General features: G+C 38.9%; 1 protein-coding gene across 7 annotated transcripts in view; it reads right to left on the bottom strand.

The window, feature by feature from the left end:
* Positions 1 to 3,639: 3,639 nt before the first annotated feature.
* Positions 3,640 to 22,008, bottom strand: part of LOC131430255 (tyrosine-protein kinase Btk29A) — a 212,276-nt gene continuing 193,907 nt past the window's right edge. For 6 of the 7 annotated variants that reach the window (XM_058595064.1, XM_058595062.1, XM_058595063.1 and 3 more), the window contains 9 exons: positions 15,504 to 15,626; positions 14,846 to 14,926; positions 14,513 to 14,772; positions 14,255 to 14,448; positions 14,015 to 14,186; positions 13,775 to 13,943; positions 13,469 to 13,706; positions 13,268 to 13,401; positions 3,640 to 5,872 (listed from right to left, as the gene is read on the bottom strand). In XM_058595064.1, the coding sequence (XP_058451047.1) occupies positions 5,774 to 5,872; positions 13,268 to 13,401; positions 13,469 to 13,706; positions 13,775 to 13,943; positions 14,015 to 14,186; positions 14,255 to 14,448; positions 14,513 to 14,772; positions 14,846 to 14,926; positions 15,504 to 15,626 (1,470 nt within the window). In that variant the 3' untranslated portion in view covers positions 3,640 to 5,773. Of the gene's footprint in view, positions 5,873 to 13,267; positions 13,402 to 13,468; positions 13,707 to 13,774; positions 13,944 to 14,014; positions 14,187 to 14,254; positions 14,449 to 14,512; positions 14,773 to 14,845; positions 14,927 to 15,503; positions 15,627 to 21,286; positions 21,962 to 22,008 lie in introns of those variants that run through there. The other variant, XM_058595069.1, reaches the window with a different exon arrangement.

Below are 22,008 nucleotides of genomic sequence, written 5' to 3'. Positions count from 1 at the left end.
TGAGTTCGATAACCGCTTTTAACAATGGATTGAAATGTCCTTCGTGCTTAAGAGTAAGCTTCGTTGAAATATAATTAAAACCAGCAATTTGTAACACCCACTCATCTACCGAGACTGAAAGCTAGCAAGTTTATGGGGATTCTAAAACATCTCAGTTTACTACTACTAGCTATTTCACTCTCTCCGAAAAAACTTAACAGGACAAGGAACTGTTTGCAGCTGTCAGTCCCTGTGTTCGTCATCGGTTCCAATCGCACGCATTGAAAAACTAACTGTAATAAAAATCATCCATTCCCATCCGGACTGCGGACTGCCACCGGTGTTGTTCCTAAAAAAAACAGGTTCCACCAAGTCAGATTGGTTCGTCATCGGCGAAGTTCACGTGGGAGTATCACAAACGATTAATCCGGTCTGTGTGCGCCTACTACCAAACGATCTGCGATTAACCCCGCAGTACCGAGCACCGTCAAGAAAACCGGCAGATTTAGTACCCAGTCCAAAAGCTTCCTAGTAATTTTACTAGCTGTGTGCGATTCAACCGCTTGATCATGGCCCCATGCAATGCAATGGCTTGTTGTTCAACTACATGGCAGGAACAATTTTTTGGCACCTTTTTAGGCAACCACTTGAAAAAAAATGACCGCACCACTTGCGGCTGGGTTGTCGTTTGTTGGATTTGAGATGAATATAAAAACAACATAATACAAAAAAATAACACTGGAAATGAAATGGAAACCTTTCGTGTGTATCAAACCGCCTACGCTTGCCGTTGTTGTTGTTCTGCCGGCTCAGTTAGAATCATAATCAGACTTCAATCTGACGGGCATACGGCGTAAAACGTATCCGAGTCCGTTTATGGTGGTGAAGTGGTGAAATTCGATTGTTTCGTTGTTCGTTTATGGCTTGGTGCCGAAACATATCTGGAGCATCTGCATCGAACGAATCCAAAGATTTATCCAAAATGAAAACAGGTTTTGCCTGTTTTCGGTGATTGTTGGTTGAAACGTAGGAAGCTGCTTGATATTATTTTTAAAAATGATTATTTAAAAGCTAATAAAAGTCGAGAAAACTGAAGGCAACGTAAATTAGCTATACTGAGAAAAAAACAAGGATAGATGATCCAATGTTGGGCCTCTTTCCCCTAGCCCTATTAATGAGGATGCTATTCAAAGTTGCGCTCAAATCAAATGCATTTTTTTTGCATCAGCTAAACATGTGAATATTTAACGTGAATACGTCTTACTTTACTATGGGCCGTCTTTTCAAAATTCGCTCTGTGGAAGAATGGATAGAGCTCTATCGTGAATATCTCGAGTTGTACGAAACGCAACAACATAATTCTTGCACAATTTCAGATATAAGATCAGTAATTTATGACGAAATTTTCAACAGTGTGAGACCATAAAAAAAACTAAAAAATCAAATTTTCTCAAAATCACGCTTGCTTGCATTTTTCGTACACGAACGACGATTTTGAGGTAGTCTCAGTCCCGATATTCAACTGGACGAGTATAAAGGGTAAACCAAGAACCATGGTCGAACACCGAGCATACTCGGAACTGAACGTCATTGTGAGGACTTTCCAGCAGCAACAACGGAACTTCTACTTGGTATTAAGCCTCAAACACTCTGGTCGCGCTTTCATTTGCATTTCGGACCTCGTGTCGAACAGTTGCCTACTCAACCAGCAACAACAGATTATTAGCTTGGGCCAGCTACTCTTGAAGATGACTGGAAAGACATCCGTTCTGCCATAGGTAGCACTGCATCAGCAACGCTAGGTACGGCGACTCCGAACGTAAGGAACGACTGACTCGACGACGAATGTGAACAGTTAGTGGCCGAGAAGAATGCAGCTTGGGCGAGCAAGCTGCAACACCGGACGAGAGCAAACGAGGAGCGATACAGACAGGCGCGGAACAGACTAAACTCGGTATCCCGTAGAAAAAAGCACCAACAGGAAGACCGAGATTCGACGAGCACCTCAATGGCACCAGTTGCTGGGAGTACCAACCCTCGTCCAAACGGCCAAGGTCGGGCGGTTACGGTGGGCCGGGCATGTTGTTAGAATGTCGGAGAACAACCCGGTTAAAATGATTCTCGATAATGATCCGACCGATATAAGAAGAAGAGGCGCGCAGCAGGCGAGATGGATCGATCAAATTGAGGACGACCTGCGGACCCTTGGCAGCTACCGAGGCTGGCGGCGAACAGCCATGAACCGAGTTGAAAGGAGACGCCACCTGTATACAGCAGAGACCCGCGTGGTCTACGACTGAAAGAGTAGGAGTAAAGTATCAAATCCATACAAGCTCGAACACAAAATTGAGTATTGCCTCCAACTTTTAATTTGTTGTATCAGGAAAATCATGATGCTGAAAATCGTTAATAAGATTAGAGCTAGTAAATTTTTTCCCGGTTTTCCCGGTCACTTGCCACTCTGAAGAAGAGTTTCCATCCTTAAAAATCAGCACAGATCCACATCTTAATTTTGTTTTCCCAAGCATTACATAACTGAGAATCTCGACAATTGAACTAGAACCATGAGATATCAACTCATGAGTCAAGTTTTAAATATCTTTTGAAAATTTGGAATCATGTAAGGCGACAATCACCAACTTCTGTCACCACTGCTGGAGGACCAACTTCACGATCAAATATTGGGATCCCGAAAGGTGATTGGCGCCAAGTAATTATCATTTTTCTGTCAAAATGTAGGTGATAGATTGATGATTAGATGAAGAATTATTCGCGAAGAATGGAATCCAACTATCATCGCAGTGACGCTATTCGAACCAATTCAAAGAGTAAAGTAAATGAACGAATGACAAACGCATGTATAAAACGATGTATACCAGAAGCGAAGAATGTATTAGTAGAGTCGGGTTCTCTACGATTATTGCTTATTTATTTTCACCCTTCTCTATTTTGAGCAGTGAATAGTTCAACGTTGTTCGAGACGGGCATGATTATAGACAGGATATTCGCAGTGAGGATGGGTTACACTAAGAATATGTGCAACATTGATCAAAATTATGACTGTGGAACTGAACCCTGATTCTGAATTTAGGAACTGGTTTCTTGACTAGATTTTGGAATTGAATTCAGTTCCTTTATTCAGGTTCGGAATTCAAGTTCAGAATACAGTTCTAGTGTTTCTAGATTTTGAAAATTAGTTCAGTGTCATAATTCTAAAACTAAATTCATGAACTAAACTCTTGATCTGAATTCCGAACTAAAATTTTTCAACTGAATTGAGAGCCTGTTTCATATTTCGAATTTAGATCTTGAATTCTGTAAACATTGGATAAATTCCGCAAATCGGTTTTTTTTAGAACTATCAATTGTATTATTGTACTGATTGTATTAATTGTATTACGATTATCTATATTCGGAAGCGTAAAAGAATCATGTCAGTTATTCTCTTACTCCAGTTATGTCAGTAACATTACCCATCCGCCTTTTTAATATTAAGTTCATTTTTGGACCTACTATCTGCTAGAGTACTTCCTTTTAAATTGAAGGCTACATAAATAGTGAACATCCCATCTTCGAAATATGACCGAACGAAATGTAGATTTTCCGCACACTTTCATTTTCTTTTTCGTGTTCTATTTCGAACAAAAAAACACACCAACCTTGTTTTTATACAAGACATAATCAATATTTTTCTCGAGTTTATTTATTGGTTTTAGTTGATCTCGAATAAAAGACATCTATAATAATCCTGCTTTCTGTTCTTGATCAATCAACGTTTCAGCGAGTTGTTTTTCAGCCGACTTCAACGTTTCAAAGTGAACCTCTGGTAGTTAGTTACGATTTCAATTGTTTTTTTTTCTGTTGTTTTCTTTATATCCATACAATAATTTGGTTCACCTGTCGCAGCACCTGTTGACAGGTGAGTCTGCTCTAGTTTGACGTAAAAATGTATATGTATATATATTTCGAAAATTATTCGACAATTCTGTATGAGTGTTACGGTATATGCTCGGTACTTGTTACTATTTATTCCTTCCATTATTTTTGCTTCCGTTTTTTTTATTCCTAACAGTACAACTCCTAGCACAGGCAATATGCTAGGCTTACTTCAAATCCTAAGATTATTGGCTTGATTTTGAATCCGCATATTATTTTTATCATACTCATATATGCTTGTCTGCGCTCTGCCTTTTCTCTGCTGGTAGATTTGTAATTAAACATTAAAGTCCTATACTCATATATTGTAAAAATGGCATTTCTTGATTTCTCTTAGATATTTTTGTGTATGTGTATTGTTGCTTCAGTTTCATACGAAATTTTAAATACAAGCATCGTTAGAATTTCGAAAGAAATAACGCTAACTACTAGCGACGCCTCGTGTGTACGACGCGCACTGTATGTACCAGTTTATTTGTTTGATTTGCCCAAGTAGGCGACGGTCTACCAAAAGTATACCCTATGAGAAAATTATAGCTAACTGTACAATAAAAAAAAATCTCGCAACGCAAAACAATGATTGATTGAACTTAATGACTGAACTGGAAGAAAACACGAAACTGCTAAAAAAAAACTCGACCAATATAATCTGTTCTTTTTTCTTAAGGGTTTTGAGTGGACACATAAACGGGCCAATTAAATAAGTCTCTAAAACTATACTAAAAATATTAAATATCACTTATGCTTTCTTACTTCCGCTGTTTTACGTCCCACCGATATATCTACTATTGTTATGCTTTCAATACAGTGTAAAGTTAACCGTAGTACTAGTATCTCTTACGCAGAAAAAAAATACCACTAATAAAGTTGGAAAGTTTGTCACTTGTCTGTGTCGCTAAAAAAACGTACTCATCGTAACGCAAATCACTCGGTTTGCCTAACCTTACTCCTTGATTCGGTGCACCGGGAGCCTAGCCTGCAAAAGCTTCGGTCTCGAATCCACCGTTTATTATCCATTGCTTTTCACTCCATCGCCTCCTAAATCTAGATTGTAGTCACAAAAATTATTGTTTTGTGTATCGCAGTAAAATTGGAAAACTTATGATTTTGATTCACATTTCCTGGTTGATTCTTTACTTCTTTTTTTCGGCTTCGCTGACTTTTTATGCTTTGCTGGCTTTTACTAGTGTGTGCTTGATTCTGTGATTCAGTCAGTGTTTAGGTATCATGCTTAATTTGAATGTGAAGAAAATATCGAAGTAAAGTATAATGCATTGAAGATGAGAAGTATGTTTCACGGTTTAGGAATGAACGTTTGTCCCTTTTCCTTAAGCAGCACCGCAAGGAACAAACGGATGACTGTCCGGTAGCTGTTCGCTGTAATTTTATCTAGAGTTGTATATTTATAGTAAGTCTATTTGCTGGAGTGTAGTTTTCCGTTAGTTTGTTAATTGAGAGACTGCACTTACTGAGAGTTGCTAGTTTGTGTTTGTTGTGCAGTCGGTTGGCTTTATTCGTGGCAGACAACGGTACAAAAAGTTTGTGTTTTTCTAATAATTTGTTATTTTGTGTTTCAAGTTTCCGATACAGATATGGATAGATTTTCACTTTTTTTGTTGCAAGCACAATATTTCTAATGTATAAAATACGGCCATCGCCAAATGCCTTTCGACAGCATTGCGCTTCGACTACGTACAATTGTGGTAGTAGGTTTGCTAGTAGGATAGAGATGTTTTGAAATGAAAAGCAGGATCATCTAGCCCTAAGATAAGAATGGTATATTTATGCGGTTTTACACAAACACACGCACGTTCCGGGTGTGCCAATGGGATGCAATGAGATTCCGGAGCCAATCTGCCTAATCGGTAAGACCTTGCGCAACAGCTGCGAGCTGGTCTTTGAGTATCCGGAATCCGGGCCTGTCCTCGGGGCCATGAGACCAACATTTTTTCATCACCTGCAAATAGAAAATGATACCGCAGTATTAGAAACAACGAATAATGAAAGTACAATATTATATACGCATGCAAATAACGGACACAATTTTTCACTAGTGAGAAACGAGTATACTACGAGAGGCGAAAAGTAACCTCATTGAGCGCCAAAGTACGCTGCAATCGCAAAAAGTCTTCTAGTTGGTCATACTTTGTTTGGACAGCTGATTTTAGCTTACGTGTTTGGTATCATGGTGATCAATTTTCGCTCTTTTATAAAGCTTAATTTTTCAAGAGACAAAACGGTGAAGACTAGTTTCGTGGTGACCGAAACTCTACAACCGATGTAGTCCGCAGTGGCAGACTCTACGACACAACAATGCCATAAAATACATGAAATTGTGTTGGCCGACCTAAACAAGACCATCCACCTCATTCGCCAGATTTGGCTCCCTCGGACTGTTATCTGTTCTCGAAATCCAAAAGATGGCTCATCAATTGAAAAATCAGCTTGGGCAAGAAGGCGCCTATGCGGATTACAATCAAAATCATCAAGAAATTGTAAAATAATTGGAATAAGAGAACAGACCTCATCTATTGAATGAAATTAAAAAATGAAAACGTATCGACTTCATCTAGTAGTGAAATTATATCTGCTTACCGGACTTTGCATATGCATGTTTAAGCATCAATGTTGAATAGTGTCGGTCATTTTCTAATGAATTTTACAGGTTATAAAAATGAATCCGATCAAGCTCTTTCCATTTTTATTAAACGTTTGCATAATTTTCATATTGAAGACTGACTTAAAATGAATTGAAACGCACAAAAAGACCTGTGATTAGGGATCCAATGAGTTTAGAAAATCTATAAATGGTTGCTTTACAGCACTTGTAGTAAATCATCAAAGTTTCAGCATTAGATGGTAACTTTTCTCTAGTTTGAACGAAATCTAGAATCTTCCTCTTGATGGAGCCCACCAGCGCCCGCACAGTGGAAACGGACACGGAATCAGTGATGGATGCTCTTGACTAACAAATCGAGCCAAATGGTTACTTTACCCCTATGCTTGCGGACAAACGGCAATACATGCTTTTTCAGGCATTCTTCAATGTAAACTTGGGATGTAATCGTCGATGATGTGACGAATGGCTCCGTTTTCAGGTCACAACACTGCAAATCGCTTGCCGAATCAAAACCTTTATCGCGAACTTGTCAGCAAAAACGGGTTAGAATCTAGAATCCCACGCCCAGTTGCGATGTAAAACTAAGTATCTGTTAAAGACGGTTTTGAAGTTTATTTCGTAATCGAGCAAGGCCTTGTGTTCCATCAAAACACGGAGCCATGATCGTTATTTTTTGGTCTAGGAATTCTGCTTCATGAGCCGGTTTGGATATTTACTGGCTTTGTACGACTTGTATCCTTTTCTGGCAGCGATGTTGCGTACCGTTTGAAAGTTGGTGTTTTACCTTCTGGCCACATCTCGAATCGATAGATATGGAGACGGCTTTAACACCTTGCTGCGAAGCTGAGCACTTTATCCAGCTTGATACCTGACAACTCTGGATTTTCCGGATGTTTGTGCACAATATTTTTTCTTCGTTCGAATTCCATTTGATGTTATTTCTGTGCGCGACCGACTACTTGATCAAACTTCTACCAGTTGTTCTCTATAGAAGTGTAAACAAACCACAGTCCATTAAATCCGATACCCTAGAGACGTTCTAACCCTTACTAAATTTAAACAGTTTCAACTGCTAAAATCATGCGAATTTAGAGATATTTCAATTCTATTTGATTGCTCTCGTCATATTAAGAGACTGTGGGGTTCCTGTGAGTCATGACAGTTTCTCAACAGTAACGCACTCTACCAACGATTGGAAGAACGTAGCTTCAGGTCCGGCTCGAGGAAATTTCTTTTATGCCAAAGATTTCAACACGCTTTCAACTAGTTTTGTTCTTTAGTGTTGCTTAAGAAAAACTATGTACTCAACTGTACTATACTCAACTGCTTAAGCTGGTACCAATTCCAGCTCCGAGATTTTTTCGGGTAGTAACAATTCTAGAAAAATAATACAATTTCCATGATTTTGTCAATCCTCAACATCTCTCAGACTACTTCCAGTCTCCTACAAAGATATATTGAATAGAGTGCATAGAGACTCAGCCAAAGCAGTAGCACAGTGGTTCGCGGTCATCTCTTCAAGAATGACAAATATGTCTCAGGATGGTTTACTATCACCACTTCAAGGGATCGCGTATGATTTGCTAAGGAAATGAAACGATCTGGGATTTCCGATTTTTCGTCAACACTCGCTTTGTTTTGATGCATTGAACCCAACGTTCAGTTGAGCAATTGATTATTGATGTAATAATAGGTATCTGGAAATCTGCGCAGAACATGTATGGTACTTTTAACTCATCGCAAGATTTTCATAGGGGCTGATCCGTTGCAGCTCTTTAGTTCTGAGGTTGTTGTTGGGGGACAAAATTACGTGTTTCAAAACTGAATTGGACAGCTTTATTTTTAAAGAAATTTGTAAGGCTTTCGGTTTACACCAAGGAGGTTATGGCATTCATTGGATCTATACTGCCCATACTTGCATATCAGTCTCGTATTGAAAATCGCCAAGTAGAGAAAACAGATGAATACATATTTCGGTAAAAATTCGCTTTTTTCCGCTACTGTGATTATTGATCCGTAATACTATTGAATCACATACATGGATTCCATCATAAACTTTTCATCTGGAATAAAATATTGCATTTTTTTTGTCATTCGCTTATATAAAATCTATTACGCAACAAGATGGGACCCATATGCGAGTACTTTTATCAACGAATAAAAAGATACTCGCATACCGGTGCAATCCTAGCATGCTATGCTTCTCATGTCTGGTCTTTATGCAACTAAATTGCTTATTGCAGAATCTTCCGCGGAAGACAGCTCAAACAGTGACTTTGCAGGTTTCAATGCCACCAACACCCGAGAGAAATATTCTGAAATCTCTTGTTTAGAACAGTTTATTCGAGAAAATTCCAATTTGAAATATTCGCATACGCCTACATCTATTTTTGTTCAAAGTTATGGCACAAAAAATAATCTTTTCCTAAATTTGTTGCTTGGGAGAATGACATTGTGAGAATAAATGGGAGCAATTCGTTTGATTCTGAAGGTATCTATTTTGGCAAGGAACTGAGATCGAAATGCAAAATATTGTAGAAGAATTATGGTACCGGATATATCCAAAGATCAAATCGAATATAGTTTCATTATCTAAATTTTTGCATGCACTGCCAGTGCTAAATATTGGTACAGCGCCCAGAACAAAAAATTGATGCAACCTATACATTTTTTAATTACTAAAACGAAATTTTTAATACGTGAAACAGATATACGAGTACTCTCTTTCCATATGGGACAGACCCGACTTGATATTTTTAAATTTTCTGAACTAACCCCAAATTTTTTTGCAACTTCTAAAAGTAACGTAAAAATGGACGTTATCCGTCGGGCTAACTCTACACAGATAAAAATATTTACATCTATTTTCATACACATATTTGGAGCAGGAAATTGAATATAAAGTTACTCCTCAGTTCTATACTTTTCAATATACTTTAAAGGTAAAACTAAGCGTAAATTCAAATATGTTGTATAATTCATGGAAAAATCAAGGCATTTGAATAGACCTTTACATCGATGATGGTTTTCTATCAAACTTTCAATTCACTTGATGTCTCTTTCAAAGTATCATTGAATTACATGTCGTGTAATTTTCATTATTTTTTTCTGTGTAAAGTGGCCAGAACCAATATGCTATGCGAGTATGGGCAGTATAGTGTTAGATCAATTCTAGCCTAAGGGTGCATTGTATGGTGACACAAAGGAGAAGTTGCGATTCGTTGCCCTAAAAGTGACGATGGAAGCATTCACGACAATTCCGACTGCTCTTGGATCATTCCTGAATATAAATCCGTGAAATGGGTTGCTCAAACAAGAATCATTGTGCTCATTCGCTGGGTAAATAACGTTAGCATTAGACAAAATGGACAAATTTTGCCTTCACCCGCACCGACGAAACATGCAGCATCAATCATAGTAACCCATGAATCAGCACACAACAATTTAACAGTTCTATCATTCGAACTCTAATCGTGATGGCAGGCAAAAACAGTGAAGAAATTTCGTTCTGAATTGTGCGCGTTCAAAGAAACCCGTTTCTTGATTCGACAATATCTTGGCACTATTAGACAACAATCAGAGCATCGAAAAGAAGCCCGGTTCCGGACGACCGACAACCCTGAACAACAAAAGCCTCCAAAGAAGCTGAAGAGGAAGATCGAGAGAAAAGTGACTACATCGCTGCATGCGATTGGCCGGGGGGTCGGTGCAATCGGTCAAACAGTGAAAAAGTACCTGGCAAACATGAAGAAATAATGAAATTTACATGACATATAAATCAATAGTATTGTGAAATAGACATCGAATCGAATCGAAAATGTTATTGAAAACCATCATCGATGTAAAACTAAATTAGAATGAGTTGATTATTCAATGTGGCGTCTAGTGACAAAATTTACAGATTGTGCATTGATTATGTGGTACGATATCAGATGTAACAGCTCATTGTAAGTGCAAACTAAACATTGAGATTTTTCGTATCATCGATACAATAGAAGGAAAATTCGGAGTTCTGCACGTTGAGCAAATCTCTCAATAACTTCATCAATAAAACCGCTTCGACATTACAACTGAGACAGCAATTTGTTTTCAAATGCCATAAGCATAAGTCACTGAAGACTCAAGGTGTGCATACAAGTTCTCACAGAGCCAAACGTGACAAAGAGAACAGCAAATCTCGATTTGAGCAGAATAATTTCTTCTCTTGACCCTGTGCAGTGACTGATGGGTACGGAAAAGACACTAACCCAACGACTTGATACTTGAAATTTTAAGTTGGATGAATGTGAGATGTGTGTGTAAATACACGCAAATTAGTATGAATTGTGCATATTGTGATGTTGACAGAATGTCTCATTATTATATATTCGGTATCATCCGATCTGCTTTCATCGAATAAATAAAGGATACAAAAAATGACAAATGACCGGTGCACATGAGGACGAGACGCCAATGCATGTGAAATATTATATATATTTATATTCAATTTTCCGCTCCAAATATGTGCATGAAAATAGATGCAAATTTACGAAATATGTTTATCTGTGTACATGTCAGAAAGCGGCAGTGGCTGAATAAGATGGTCAAATCAATTTTCCCGACGAGTCACGACGTGGCGGTGGTGATGGACGACCAGACCTATCTCACCTTGGATGGAAACGACAGGCAGGGCACTTCGCATTTTACTTCCTCCGCGAAGGAAGTGAGCTCCGAAGTTAAGTTCATTTCACACACCAAGTTCCACAAGAAGGTGTGGCTGCTGTGGTCGGAAATCGGCGAGAAGGGGATGTCAAAGCCGTTCTTCTTTCGCTCCGGACTGACTGACTGACTGACCGTGAACAGGGAAATTTATGGTACGAAATGCCGGCCGAAAGTTGTGTCACTCATCAAGAAATACCATAAGGGCGAAGACGCGGTGTTCTGGTCGGATCTGGCGTCGGCCCACTACTCGAAGCGATCGTTAGAGGAGATAAAGCGGCAGAATATCGTTGTGGTACCCAAGTCGGTGAATTCGCCAAACGTCCCCCAGCTGCGTCCCATCGAGAATCTTTGGGCCAATCGGAAGCGTAAGGTTTACTCCAACAATTTTGTCGCGAAAACTGAGGAGGAATTGATAAAAAAACAAATAAAGAACTCAAGAACATGCCTACCCGCATGTTTTCGTCCGCCATGGAGAATGTTCGGGTTAACTGCCGAAAGGCCGCTAGAAAGGGCGTAGAATTGTTTTGCAAGTAACTTAAAACGGAACCAGAGCTGCAAATTGCCAGTCATGTCAAACGACCTTGACAGAATGACTTAAAACATCGTCAACTGTAATCGGTAGGGCCAAAGTGTCTGTCAAATGAGATACTCGATAATTCAATGACCAAGTAGAAGTATACTCAGTCAAAGACAGACGACTTTTTTGTTTTCTCTCTCATTCTCCTATTCCCTGTTGAAGTAAAAAAATTCATGAAAATACTAAAATAAACATAAATTGATAAAGTTCATTGTTCTTTGCAAAAACTAATCGGACTTCGGAGTTTACTGGTGTAAGTGAATTTAATTCAATGTTTATGCTGCTTGATTAATATTTAGTCACATCGTAATCAAGCAGTGACTGGAGAAATGAAGATAATATCAATCGCATCGGCAATCAATGAGCGTCCTGGTGAGTATAATATCAAGAGAATTTAAGTTATGACAGATCGGCTCTCAGACACTCAATAAATGATGATTGGTAGAGCCTGGTTGGCAGCAGTCCAGTGACATAAACTCTCCAATCTTCGTCGTGCAAAGTTGCCAGTGGATAGTGACATTTAGCAGCTCTGAACGGAACACAAATGAACACCAAAACAAGAGGTTACCTGTAGAAGTATCGCTTGTACACTGCACAGAATCACAAATATTTCGGCTTGGAATACAGTGCAGTAACGTTTGCAATAAAAAAGGACTTTTTTCGAACGGTAATGAAGGTAACCTTCCATGGGAAATTTATCAAAAGCAATTATCTGTCTATTTTTAATGCAAACGTTACTGCACTGTATTCCAAACCGAAATATTCGTGATTCTGCGCAGTGTACAAGCGATACTTCTACAGAGAATCTGTTGTTTTGGATGTTAATTTGTGCTCTGACAGTCCCGCTGATATAGAGGAATTAGATTCGAACGAGTCTCGATCAAATCTAGGGACTGCAAGTCGCACTCAATTAGATGATCCCAGTATTTCGAATGCTGATTGATCCGGAAACTCAGTCATTGCAGCTACATAGCGGACTAAGTATTATTGGGTGTCTGCGGTTACAGGAATTCATATAATCAGATTGTAATTAACCGATATTGAAGCAAACATCTATCCAGATTTTTGGTCCTCCATACATAGTCGAACCTATTCATTTTACCATATTAGAAAAATGCTCAGAATTTCTCGGGCTTGATTAAACGAACATAATAATTATAATTATACATCCTCTGGCCAATGTATCCAAAGTGCCCAAAATATCAACTGTACGCAGAAGAGTTCACATTATTGAAAAAAAACAACAAACACGATATTTGTTGTTGCAAACTAATATATAACAAAAGCCTTAATATGGTTAGTTCAAACCAGAATGTATTTTGTATGTTAGGTAGCTTCCAACTGGAGGATGGATGCTTTCACCTAATGTTTCCAACAAGCATTGATTGAATCCAATCAGAAATTTAATTATCACTTCAATCATACTCCCCTCAAACAATTCAAACCATACTTACATCGTATATCTCCTTCGCACATGCTTTTGGTTTCTCTAGAATAATTCCCCGCTGGACACGTTCTACGACTTCCGTATTCTTTAGGCGACCGTAGGGCATCTTGCCACAAGTGAATACTTCCCACATCAGTACACCTATATCGAACAGAAGAAACGGTTAATTGATACACAGCTATCGAAGTATTTCAACCTGCTATCCTACCGTATGCCCAAACGTCACTCTTGGACGAAAATCGGGTGTAGTTGAGTACCTCCGGTGGAGCCCATTTGATTGGAAATTTCGTACCACCAGAGCTGGTATACTGATCGTCTAGAACGTATCGGGCAAGGCCAAAATCTGCCACTTTAACGGTGTTTTCTGAGCCCACCAAACAGTTACGAGCTGCCAGATCTCGATGAATGTAGTTGTGCCGCTCGAGATAGGACATTCCTTTGCAGACCTAACAAGCAATCAAACGAATAAAGTTCAGTCGATAATACAAAGCAGTAAATTGGTGAAACAACTCACCTGTATGCACATGTCGAGAAGCATTCCCATGTTTCCGATGAGCGTCTGCTCGTGCCTTCGCAGATAGTTCAGTAGGGAACCATGCTTCATGTACTCGGTAATGATGTAGATCGGTCGATGCTTGGAACAAACACCGTACAGTTGTACTAAATTTGGATGTTGGAGTTTTCTGAAAGTAAAGCGACACAAGAGTTTATAAGTTATGGCCTGAAAGCCGGTGAAAATCATCCAAACACTTACGTCATTACTTTAGCTTCTTCGATGAAATCATCCTCGGACATTGTGCCAACTTTCATCATTTTCACTGCGGTATCGATCGAGCCACGCCATTTGGCTCTTCGAACAACACCGAACTGACCCGAACCAAGTTCCTCCAAAATCATCAACTCCGAAGGATGGATCTCCCACTTATCTATAAAATAAAAAGGAAAATTTTATGTTCGATCGAGGAACGTTTGCGGATTCAATTCGAATTATTACCATGTGACAAACCAGCCGTCGGTGGCACCGGCCGGTCACAGGGGGACGTCTTGAGTCGGCAGGCTAGACCACCGGAATTGTGTCGATGGTAGTTGACCAAATCCGGTATCGTTTCACAGCAGTGTTTTTCTGAGAGGTAAAACTCTTGACGAGCGTTTTGTTTGATGTGATAATGCTTCACATGGGATTGGGGTCTGTAATGGAAATCGAACACTTAAACAACCGGTCCGCCCCGGACAACCATTTTAAACAACTCACACTTTGGTATGTAGCGATAACGTATAAAGGCCTTTGGTGGACGACTTTCTCACCACGAAACAGCCTTCCTTGTCGTTCTGTTTGAGCAGTGATTCGGCTCTCTGCCGGGACATGTCCCCTACGTACCAGTCGTACTTCTGAAGCCCGAGTAGTTCCTTCTCCTTGACGTAGTTGCTGGGAATGTAGCCGATGGTTCCATGCTGATCTTTGACCTTCCACCAGTGTTCTTGCGAGTCATCGATCACTTCGTATTCGGCATTCTAAAAAATAAAGGTGATATAAAATCAATTGTTCAGTTCAAGATTAAGACCTAGCTAAAATGAAACAACTTACCTTTTCCAACGACAGATCGCCACTCTCGATCGCTTTGAATGGGTACAGGGCCACCACGATCTTAACCCGAGGAGATACATCCTAAGTAAATGCGCAAAAAAAAACAAAAAAATTAAAATGGAAATTTATTATCTGAAAGTTTATTCACTGCTCTTTTTTTATTCGCCCATTCAATTAGGATCCCGCTGACAACCGAAACGTTGACGGTGATGGTCTCATTTCCGGAGTCAAATTGAAAAACCCGATCAAAATCTTTTCGGCGTATGGTCGGGCAGCGGAAACCGAAAGTGACGATTAATTTAAGTAATGTCATAGCCAGAAAAAAAACAAGCGACAAGAGGCAGACATTCGCGAAAAAAAAGATGCATTCGTTCTTTGTTCCCTGGTTCATATGGTGGCAGAAAAAAAAATCTTTTCAGTCATGGGAATATGCGCCGGCATAGCTGGGTAATGGCTACATTAGCTTCAAATTTGAATGTAAATTAAATTAGTGGAGTGGCAAAATTAGAGGCAGATTAAAACGATTCCGCAGACGGCGGAACGGCTCGATCTGCTCACCCCTGGCGCGCCAAGTGGTGCCGCTCGGGTTGTTGACTTCCGAGCCGTTGATCTTATCGTCCAGGAAAGTTTACCTGGAAAAGGGTTCCGCCGATCTTACCTTCGCCTTTGAGTTTGGTGTTCCGGGCGCTGCTGTTGGACCACCAGGCATATTTAGATCGCCTCCGTTCGTATGATGACCCGCACCGTTGATGGACGCCGTTTTGAATGAGTGAGTGGGTGACTGCAACAAAAAAAGGAATGGAAATGTGTGTAATTTAATGTCTTGGAACATGTTATGCTGAAAAAAATAAACGTAGCTTGAAGGTTTTAGAAAGTTGTAGGAACTCGCTTCAACAAATTATGATTGTTTAATAAAAATTTTTTCTTAGTTCCAGATTGAAACCATATAGAAAAAAGAGGTGGATAGTGCACGCATAGAAATGGAGAATGTTTAAACTAACAAAACTGTTAGTAGATTTTTAAATTTGATTTATTTTGATTTCTAGTTAGAATATTATTGTTTTAAGCTAATTTCTCTCTTCAACATCAACAATGTTCTCTGTTTGATTTCAGTCAAAATTGTGTTCTAGTCAAATGAAAAAAAAATATTTATGCCGGCTGATTCTTCTGTGGAAATAAACTAACTATTTATTATGTGTCAACCACAGTTCAGTAGATGTTGTCGGCAATATCTATGTTGTTTTAATTCTGTTATACCTTTATATTAAGAAAAAAATTGGTCTATGATGATGTATGATCTTATTTGTGTAATGATACAACAAACGGTTTAAATGAACTGTATTAGTTTTAGTATTCGCTTGCTTCTTGGTTTTGCGGACGACATTGATATTATTGGTGTGGATCGTAGAGCTGTGGAAGAGGCTTTTGTGCCCTTCAAGAAAGAAACTGCGAGAATAGGGTTGACGATAAACTCTACCAAGACTAAGTACATGGTGGCTGGTAGAGAAAGAGGCAGCCCAAACGGTGTAGGATCCGAGGTGGAGATAGATGGGATATAATTCGAGGTTGTTGACGAATTCATATATCTTGGAACACTAGTGACACGCGATAATGATATTAGCCGCGAGGTAAAAAGGCGTGTTGCAGCTGCTAATAGGGCTTTCTGCGGGCTCCGTAACCAGCTGAAGTCTCGTAGCTTGCACACACGCACCAAACTTGCTCCATACAAGTCATTGATACTACCTGTTGTTCTATACGGCCATGAAGCATGGTCGTTGAAGGAAACAGATGTTCCAGTACTCGGCGTCTTTGAGAGAAAAATCTTGCGCTCAATACTTGGCGGAGAATGGCGCAGACGCATTAACCATGAGCTGTACCAAGTATACAAAGATGCGGATATTGGAAGGCTTATAAAACACGGCAGACTACAGTGGGCTGGACATGTAGCAAGAATGCCGGAAGAGAAAATGGCTTACGTGATGTTCAGCAGGAAGGTGAAGGAAACACCGTTGTCCTTTGGTGTAGTTGTCTCCTTGTCCAGTTTATCACATGGCTGACCGTAGTGAACAGCTTTTTGGCAATATTGACATGTGGCCATCTGATTGTCATAGGTAACAAGTGATTTGCACGGAATTCTTGTATCTTGATCACATAAGAAGGTATAGCCTTCTTCAAGTGTATGCGTAATAAACGTACGCCATTTAGAATACCGGGGAAAAAATTCTTCCACTTTTCTTTTTCGATAGAGAGAATCTCTCCGTATTGGGACATAGTTTTGCGAATATATGAGTCGGTGACGCTTGAGGGAAGATCATGCACACGCACTTCTATAGCACTATCTTCCATATATAATGGAATGTTGTACTTAATGTTCTCGTGCTTCACATAATACACATTGTTATTGTCTTTTGAGAATTGAATTGCATCCAACTCTTTATAAAACTGGATGTAAATAATATTATTTCTCTTATTGCATTGAAGTAAATGCACACGTTTAATGTCAAGATGCATTTGCTCCTTAAGCAAACCTTCAAGTTCTCGTATCGAAGGTCGAATTTTGCACTGCCTGAAGTCAACAACAATTGTATTCTTTCGTGTAGGCGGTAGCTTTTGTTCGTTTAGTTCACTCATTTCGAGGTCGTTCTATTGTTCACTACACAATACTGTAATTGGTTTCTTCTGTCCCGAACGTAAGCGGTTTTGTTTTATCGACTGACTTGGATGAGATGTGAAAGCGAACTGAGGAAAAATCATTTGAAATGCCTTAGAAATGCATAAAACGTCGAGATCTGTAATCTAATCTAATAAAAACAATTAAATCCGAAATTTTCTAAGTTTCCGAAAGTTGACTTGAAATTTTTTTCGGGATAACACCAGATCTTGACGTTTCATGCATTTCTATAAAAAAAACAAGAAAACCGCGTAACTTCGGAAATCCGCATAAAAAACCGCGTAAAAAGATCTCAGACCTATAGTTTGATGAGAGTGGAGAGATTTCTCCATGGAAAACTTTGTCTGAAATCTGACGAAAAAAAACATATACAACGGGCAACTACTGCGGAATTGCAGAGTAGCGAAATAAATTAATGTTATAAATTTTTGGTCGTTAATATCTCCGGCTTTAAATTTTTGGTCGGTCATATCTCTTACTTTACTAAGGGTTAGGATCGTTTCACTGAATGTCATTTCACCGAAAAGGTCATTTCGCCGAAAGCATAATTTAGATGAAGGGGTAATATCTATGGGTCGATTATCGCCTCATATTCTTTGTTGCCAAATAGGTCATATTAAACAGAGGCCAAATAGACTCATAAAATCTTAATGTAGTGTTAAGTTGCCTTAAGTTGATTTCATTTGTAGAAAAATCAAAAGATGTTCATATCTTTTATGTGGACTGGAAAATGTACATAAAATATTACTTACACCAGTAAAAATTCACTAACGGGATAAATGCATAATTGACTAATACGGATTCGGTACATCAAGAGCAATTCCAGGAATAAGTAGACGAAAAAGTGACAACATCAGAATCGACCTTCTCCGATTTGTATGAAACTTTGCACATGGCTTCAGTATGGCAAACCATAAGTTTTGAACCGATGGAGAGGTCAATCCGACTCACGACTGATTTTTAAAAAAGGTGTATATATTTTTGCATTTCACAACAATTGCCTTTTTCAAATCGTTGTAACTCGGAAACCGTGTACAAAAATGGCGTTCAGGAAGAAGTTGTAGGGAATCGATTGGGCACTCTAAAAAATATGTACACTGAAAAAAATGTTTGATTTTTTTCTCAATAATTTCAAAATGAACCAAAAAAATAAATTTAAAAAAATCAGGGTTTCGATTTTTTTTTGATAATCTTTATTTTAAATCTCTTATTCAAACCTACAGATTGATGGCTATCCCATCCGTGCCTTTTGAAAAATGAATAAGTTACAGCTAAAACAATTTCAGGAATCAGAACAAATTGACTCAAATTGCACGTTCCCCTTCATTTTTCGAAAGGCACGAATGGGATAGCCATCAATCTGTAGGTTTTAATAACAGCTTTGAAATAAAAATTATCAAAAAAAAATTAAAACCCTGATTTTTTTTTTAATTAACTTTTTCGGATTATTTTGTAATTATTGAAAAAAAATCAAAATTTTTTTCAGTGTATATTTTTTTTAGAGTGCCCAATCGATTCCCTACAACTTCTTCCTGAACGCCATTTTTGTACAATTGATAGTTTCCGAGTTACAACGATTTGAAAAAGGCATTTTTGTGAAATGCAAAAATATAAACGCACTTTTTAAAAACCAGTCATGAGTCTGATTGCCCTCTCCATCGATTCAAAACTTATGGTTTGCAATACTGAAGCCATGTGCAAAGTTTCATCCAAATCGGAGAAGGTCGAGTCTGATGATCTGCTAAGCATTTCTGGAATTACTCATAAGCATCTCATACATGAGACATGAATTTAGTATTGTGATCTATTTGGCCTTTGTGGTCTCTTAAATAAGAAGAGCAGTTTTGCACTTTTAAAATTTTCAAGGGATACAGTTTTCAGATGGTGAACTTTAAGATATTTCTTTTGGTAAAGACCCAAACCAGTGGTCGAATAGTTGGGCAGTATAAACTGAACGCTCTTATTCAAGAGTCTGCTAAAAGTGAATACACCTCAAATTTTCAGGAATCAGAACTAATTGGCTCAAAAGGCACGTTTCCCTAGTTATTTCTCAATATTTTTCTGATGCAAAGGGAAGAACAGTAGGAACAAGGAAACAAATTGTGATGTGGGTGAGTTGGAAAAAACAGCACAAAGCATATAGAAACAAACCGTTCTGCATCCCCGAAAGGATTCTAAGCGATCTGCTGCCAAAATGCACTGTTAATAAAACCTTCAACTCCCGAAAGGATTTAGAGAATGCAGAACGATTCGCAGTATGTATGAGCAGAAGTAGATTGGGAACCCATAAGGGATGCCAAACAATCTGCTAGAACCTTTCAACGTCAATACAGGAAGAATTCATTCACTCCAGGAAGAACGATGAACCCCTCTGATTATAGCTCTTTACCACATTGGGTGCGAAACGATAGAATATCCTTAAATTTTAGCTTCGCATTCACAGACTCAACCATGTATGGAGAACCAAAATACCGGATACGTAGTTGCGCCAATGCGGGACAGTTACATATCAGATGATAAGAAGTACCGTAATCGCATTCACACAAATCACACGAATAATACTCAGCACGTTGAATAGTAGCCATGTGATAATTGAGTTTGCAATATCCAGTCAGAGCTTTAACCAGAATACTGCAATGCTGCTTGGACCAGACCTTTTGACATTTTCAGATTCAAATCTGGCTGGTTCAGGACCAACGAAATCATTCGTTGCACCAGCTCTAGTCAACTCATCAGTCCATTCATTTCCAGAAATCTCATAATGGCCGGGTACCCATAAGAAGTAAACAGCTTTTGAAATGCTGAGGTCTTCAATTTGAGTTCGACATGCGATCACTAGATTCGACCGTGAATCATTCGAACTGAGTGCTTTTAAGGCTGCCTGACTGTCGGAACAAAAATAAATTCGTTTATCACAGATCCTCTGCAGAAGTGCTGATTTTATCCCACACAGAATCTTGTAGATTTCTGCTTGGAGCGCTGTACAGTATCTGTACCAAGTGAATGAGACTGATCTAGCTTCATTTTACGACAGTAGACACCAGCACGACCATACAACAGAGAACCGTTCATATAACAAACTATGTGTTCATGAAGTTGTCGTTCCAAACAACCAGACAACTATTACTCAGGAAGAGGATAGCTCACATTGAATATTTTGAAAGGAAAACGGCATGTGAGTGTTAGGTCACTAGGAGCGAGTAAATACTCATCCCACGTAACCTTTTGAGACCACAAGCGAGTGTGGCTAGTAGCATAGTCTATAGGGTTACTGTTCCAAAGCCCTGTAACCTTAAGACGTATATGCACAAAATAATGCTTATTGTTGTAGGAACACATGAGTGGTTTTATGCATAGTAGCACCTCTAGAACAGCAGTGAATTCTGCTGTCATCGCTATTAGGACCCTCCTTTAAACTTTGACTGAACTGTCGCAATTTCTCCTTTCTGCCACCACCACCAAGACGTCCATATGCTAAAATTGGTCTAACAATACTTGTGTAGATCCAACGAATGTATTTGGGTTTGAGTCCCAGTGTTTGAGTGTTATCTTAAATGTGATGTAGTGTAAATGTATGTAACCCCTCAACAGATATTGTGAAAGTATTGTTTGGTTTCAAGTGACACAAGACTACTTCAAGAACAAGATTAATGAGCTTAGATTGACTACTTAGAACTGCTTGTTTTTTTCCTACATTCTAAACGAAACTTCAATCATCGATAGAATGATGGAATTTATTTATGATATTTGATACTCTTGCTGAGACCCACCTCCACAATTTCGGTGCTATTCGCAAATGCCTTGCCTCGAAACGGTTTCTTTCGATTTTTTTGTCGTCTTTGGTTTTCTTCAAAACTGTTCTTTGGTGTCTGATCTTCGGTTTTTTTTGCTGCGCGACATGGTAGACGCAGCCTCGACAGTATATTCTTCAACCCCGAAAGAAAGAGGAAGAAATCCCTTCGCGCGATCGTTGATCGTTATCCTCCGTCGAAAAAGGAAGATAAACATCAATAGTTTTATTCACATTCCAAACTGTAGCCTGAGTAACATCGTTCTGCTGTTTTTTTTTATGCATTTTTTTCTTCTTTATATAATCATCATCAAATTCCTATTTGGACCCAACTTCTGTGTGGTAAATTTTCTCACGATTTCTGAATTCGGGGCTGGACAACGCCGATTTGCTTTTTGGTGTGTTTATTCTCTCTCTCTCTCTTCCTACATATATGATGGGATATTATTTCACCAATTCATAAACGACTACTAATCACCGAGAACTGATCGGTGGCTCGATTTTGAAACGCTCGTATGATAAAGCCCCCGAACACTGTATAGAGAAACTAGATAATGGCCGTAAATTCTGGGAACGATGTGCGACTACGAGCCATATCAAAGCGATAGAAATCTTCGGAGATCGATAAGATAACCGTAATAATTATCTCGTTAGACTTTTTAATTGATCCATCTGTCAAATGGGGTGAGCTGGTAGGATTAT

The sequence above is a fragment of the Malaya genurostris genome, chromosome 2, assembly GCF_030247185.1.
Source record: "Malaya genurostris strain Urasoe2022 chromosome 2, Malgen_1.1, whole genome shotgun sequence".
NCBI classification, from domain to species: Eukaryota; Metazoa; Arthropoda; class Insecta; order Diptera; family Culicidae; genus Malaya; species Malaya genurostris.
Note: the sequence above shows the minus strand (reverse complement) of the source record. Positions and strands in the feature narration are given on the sequence as shown.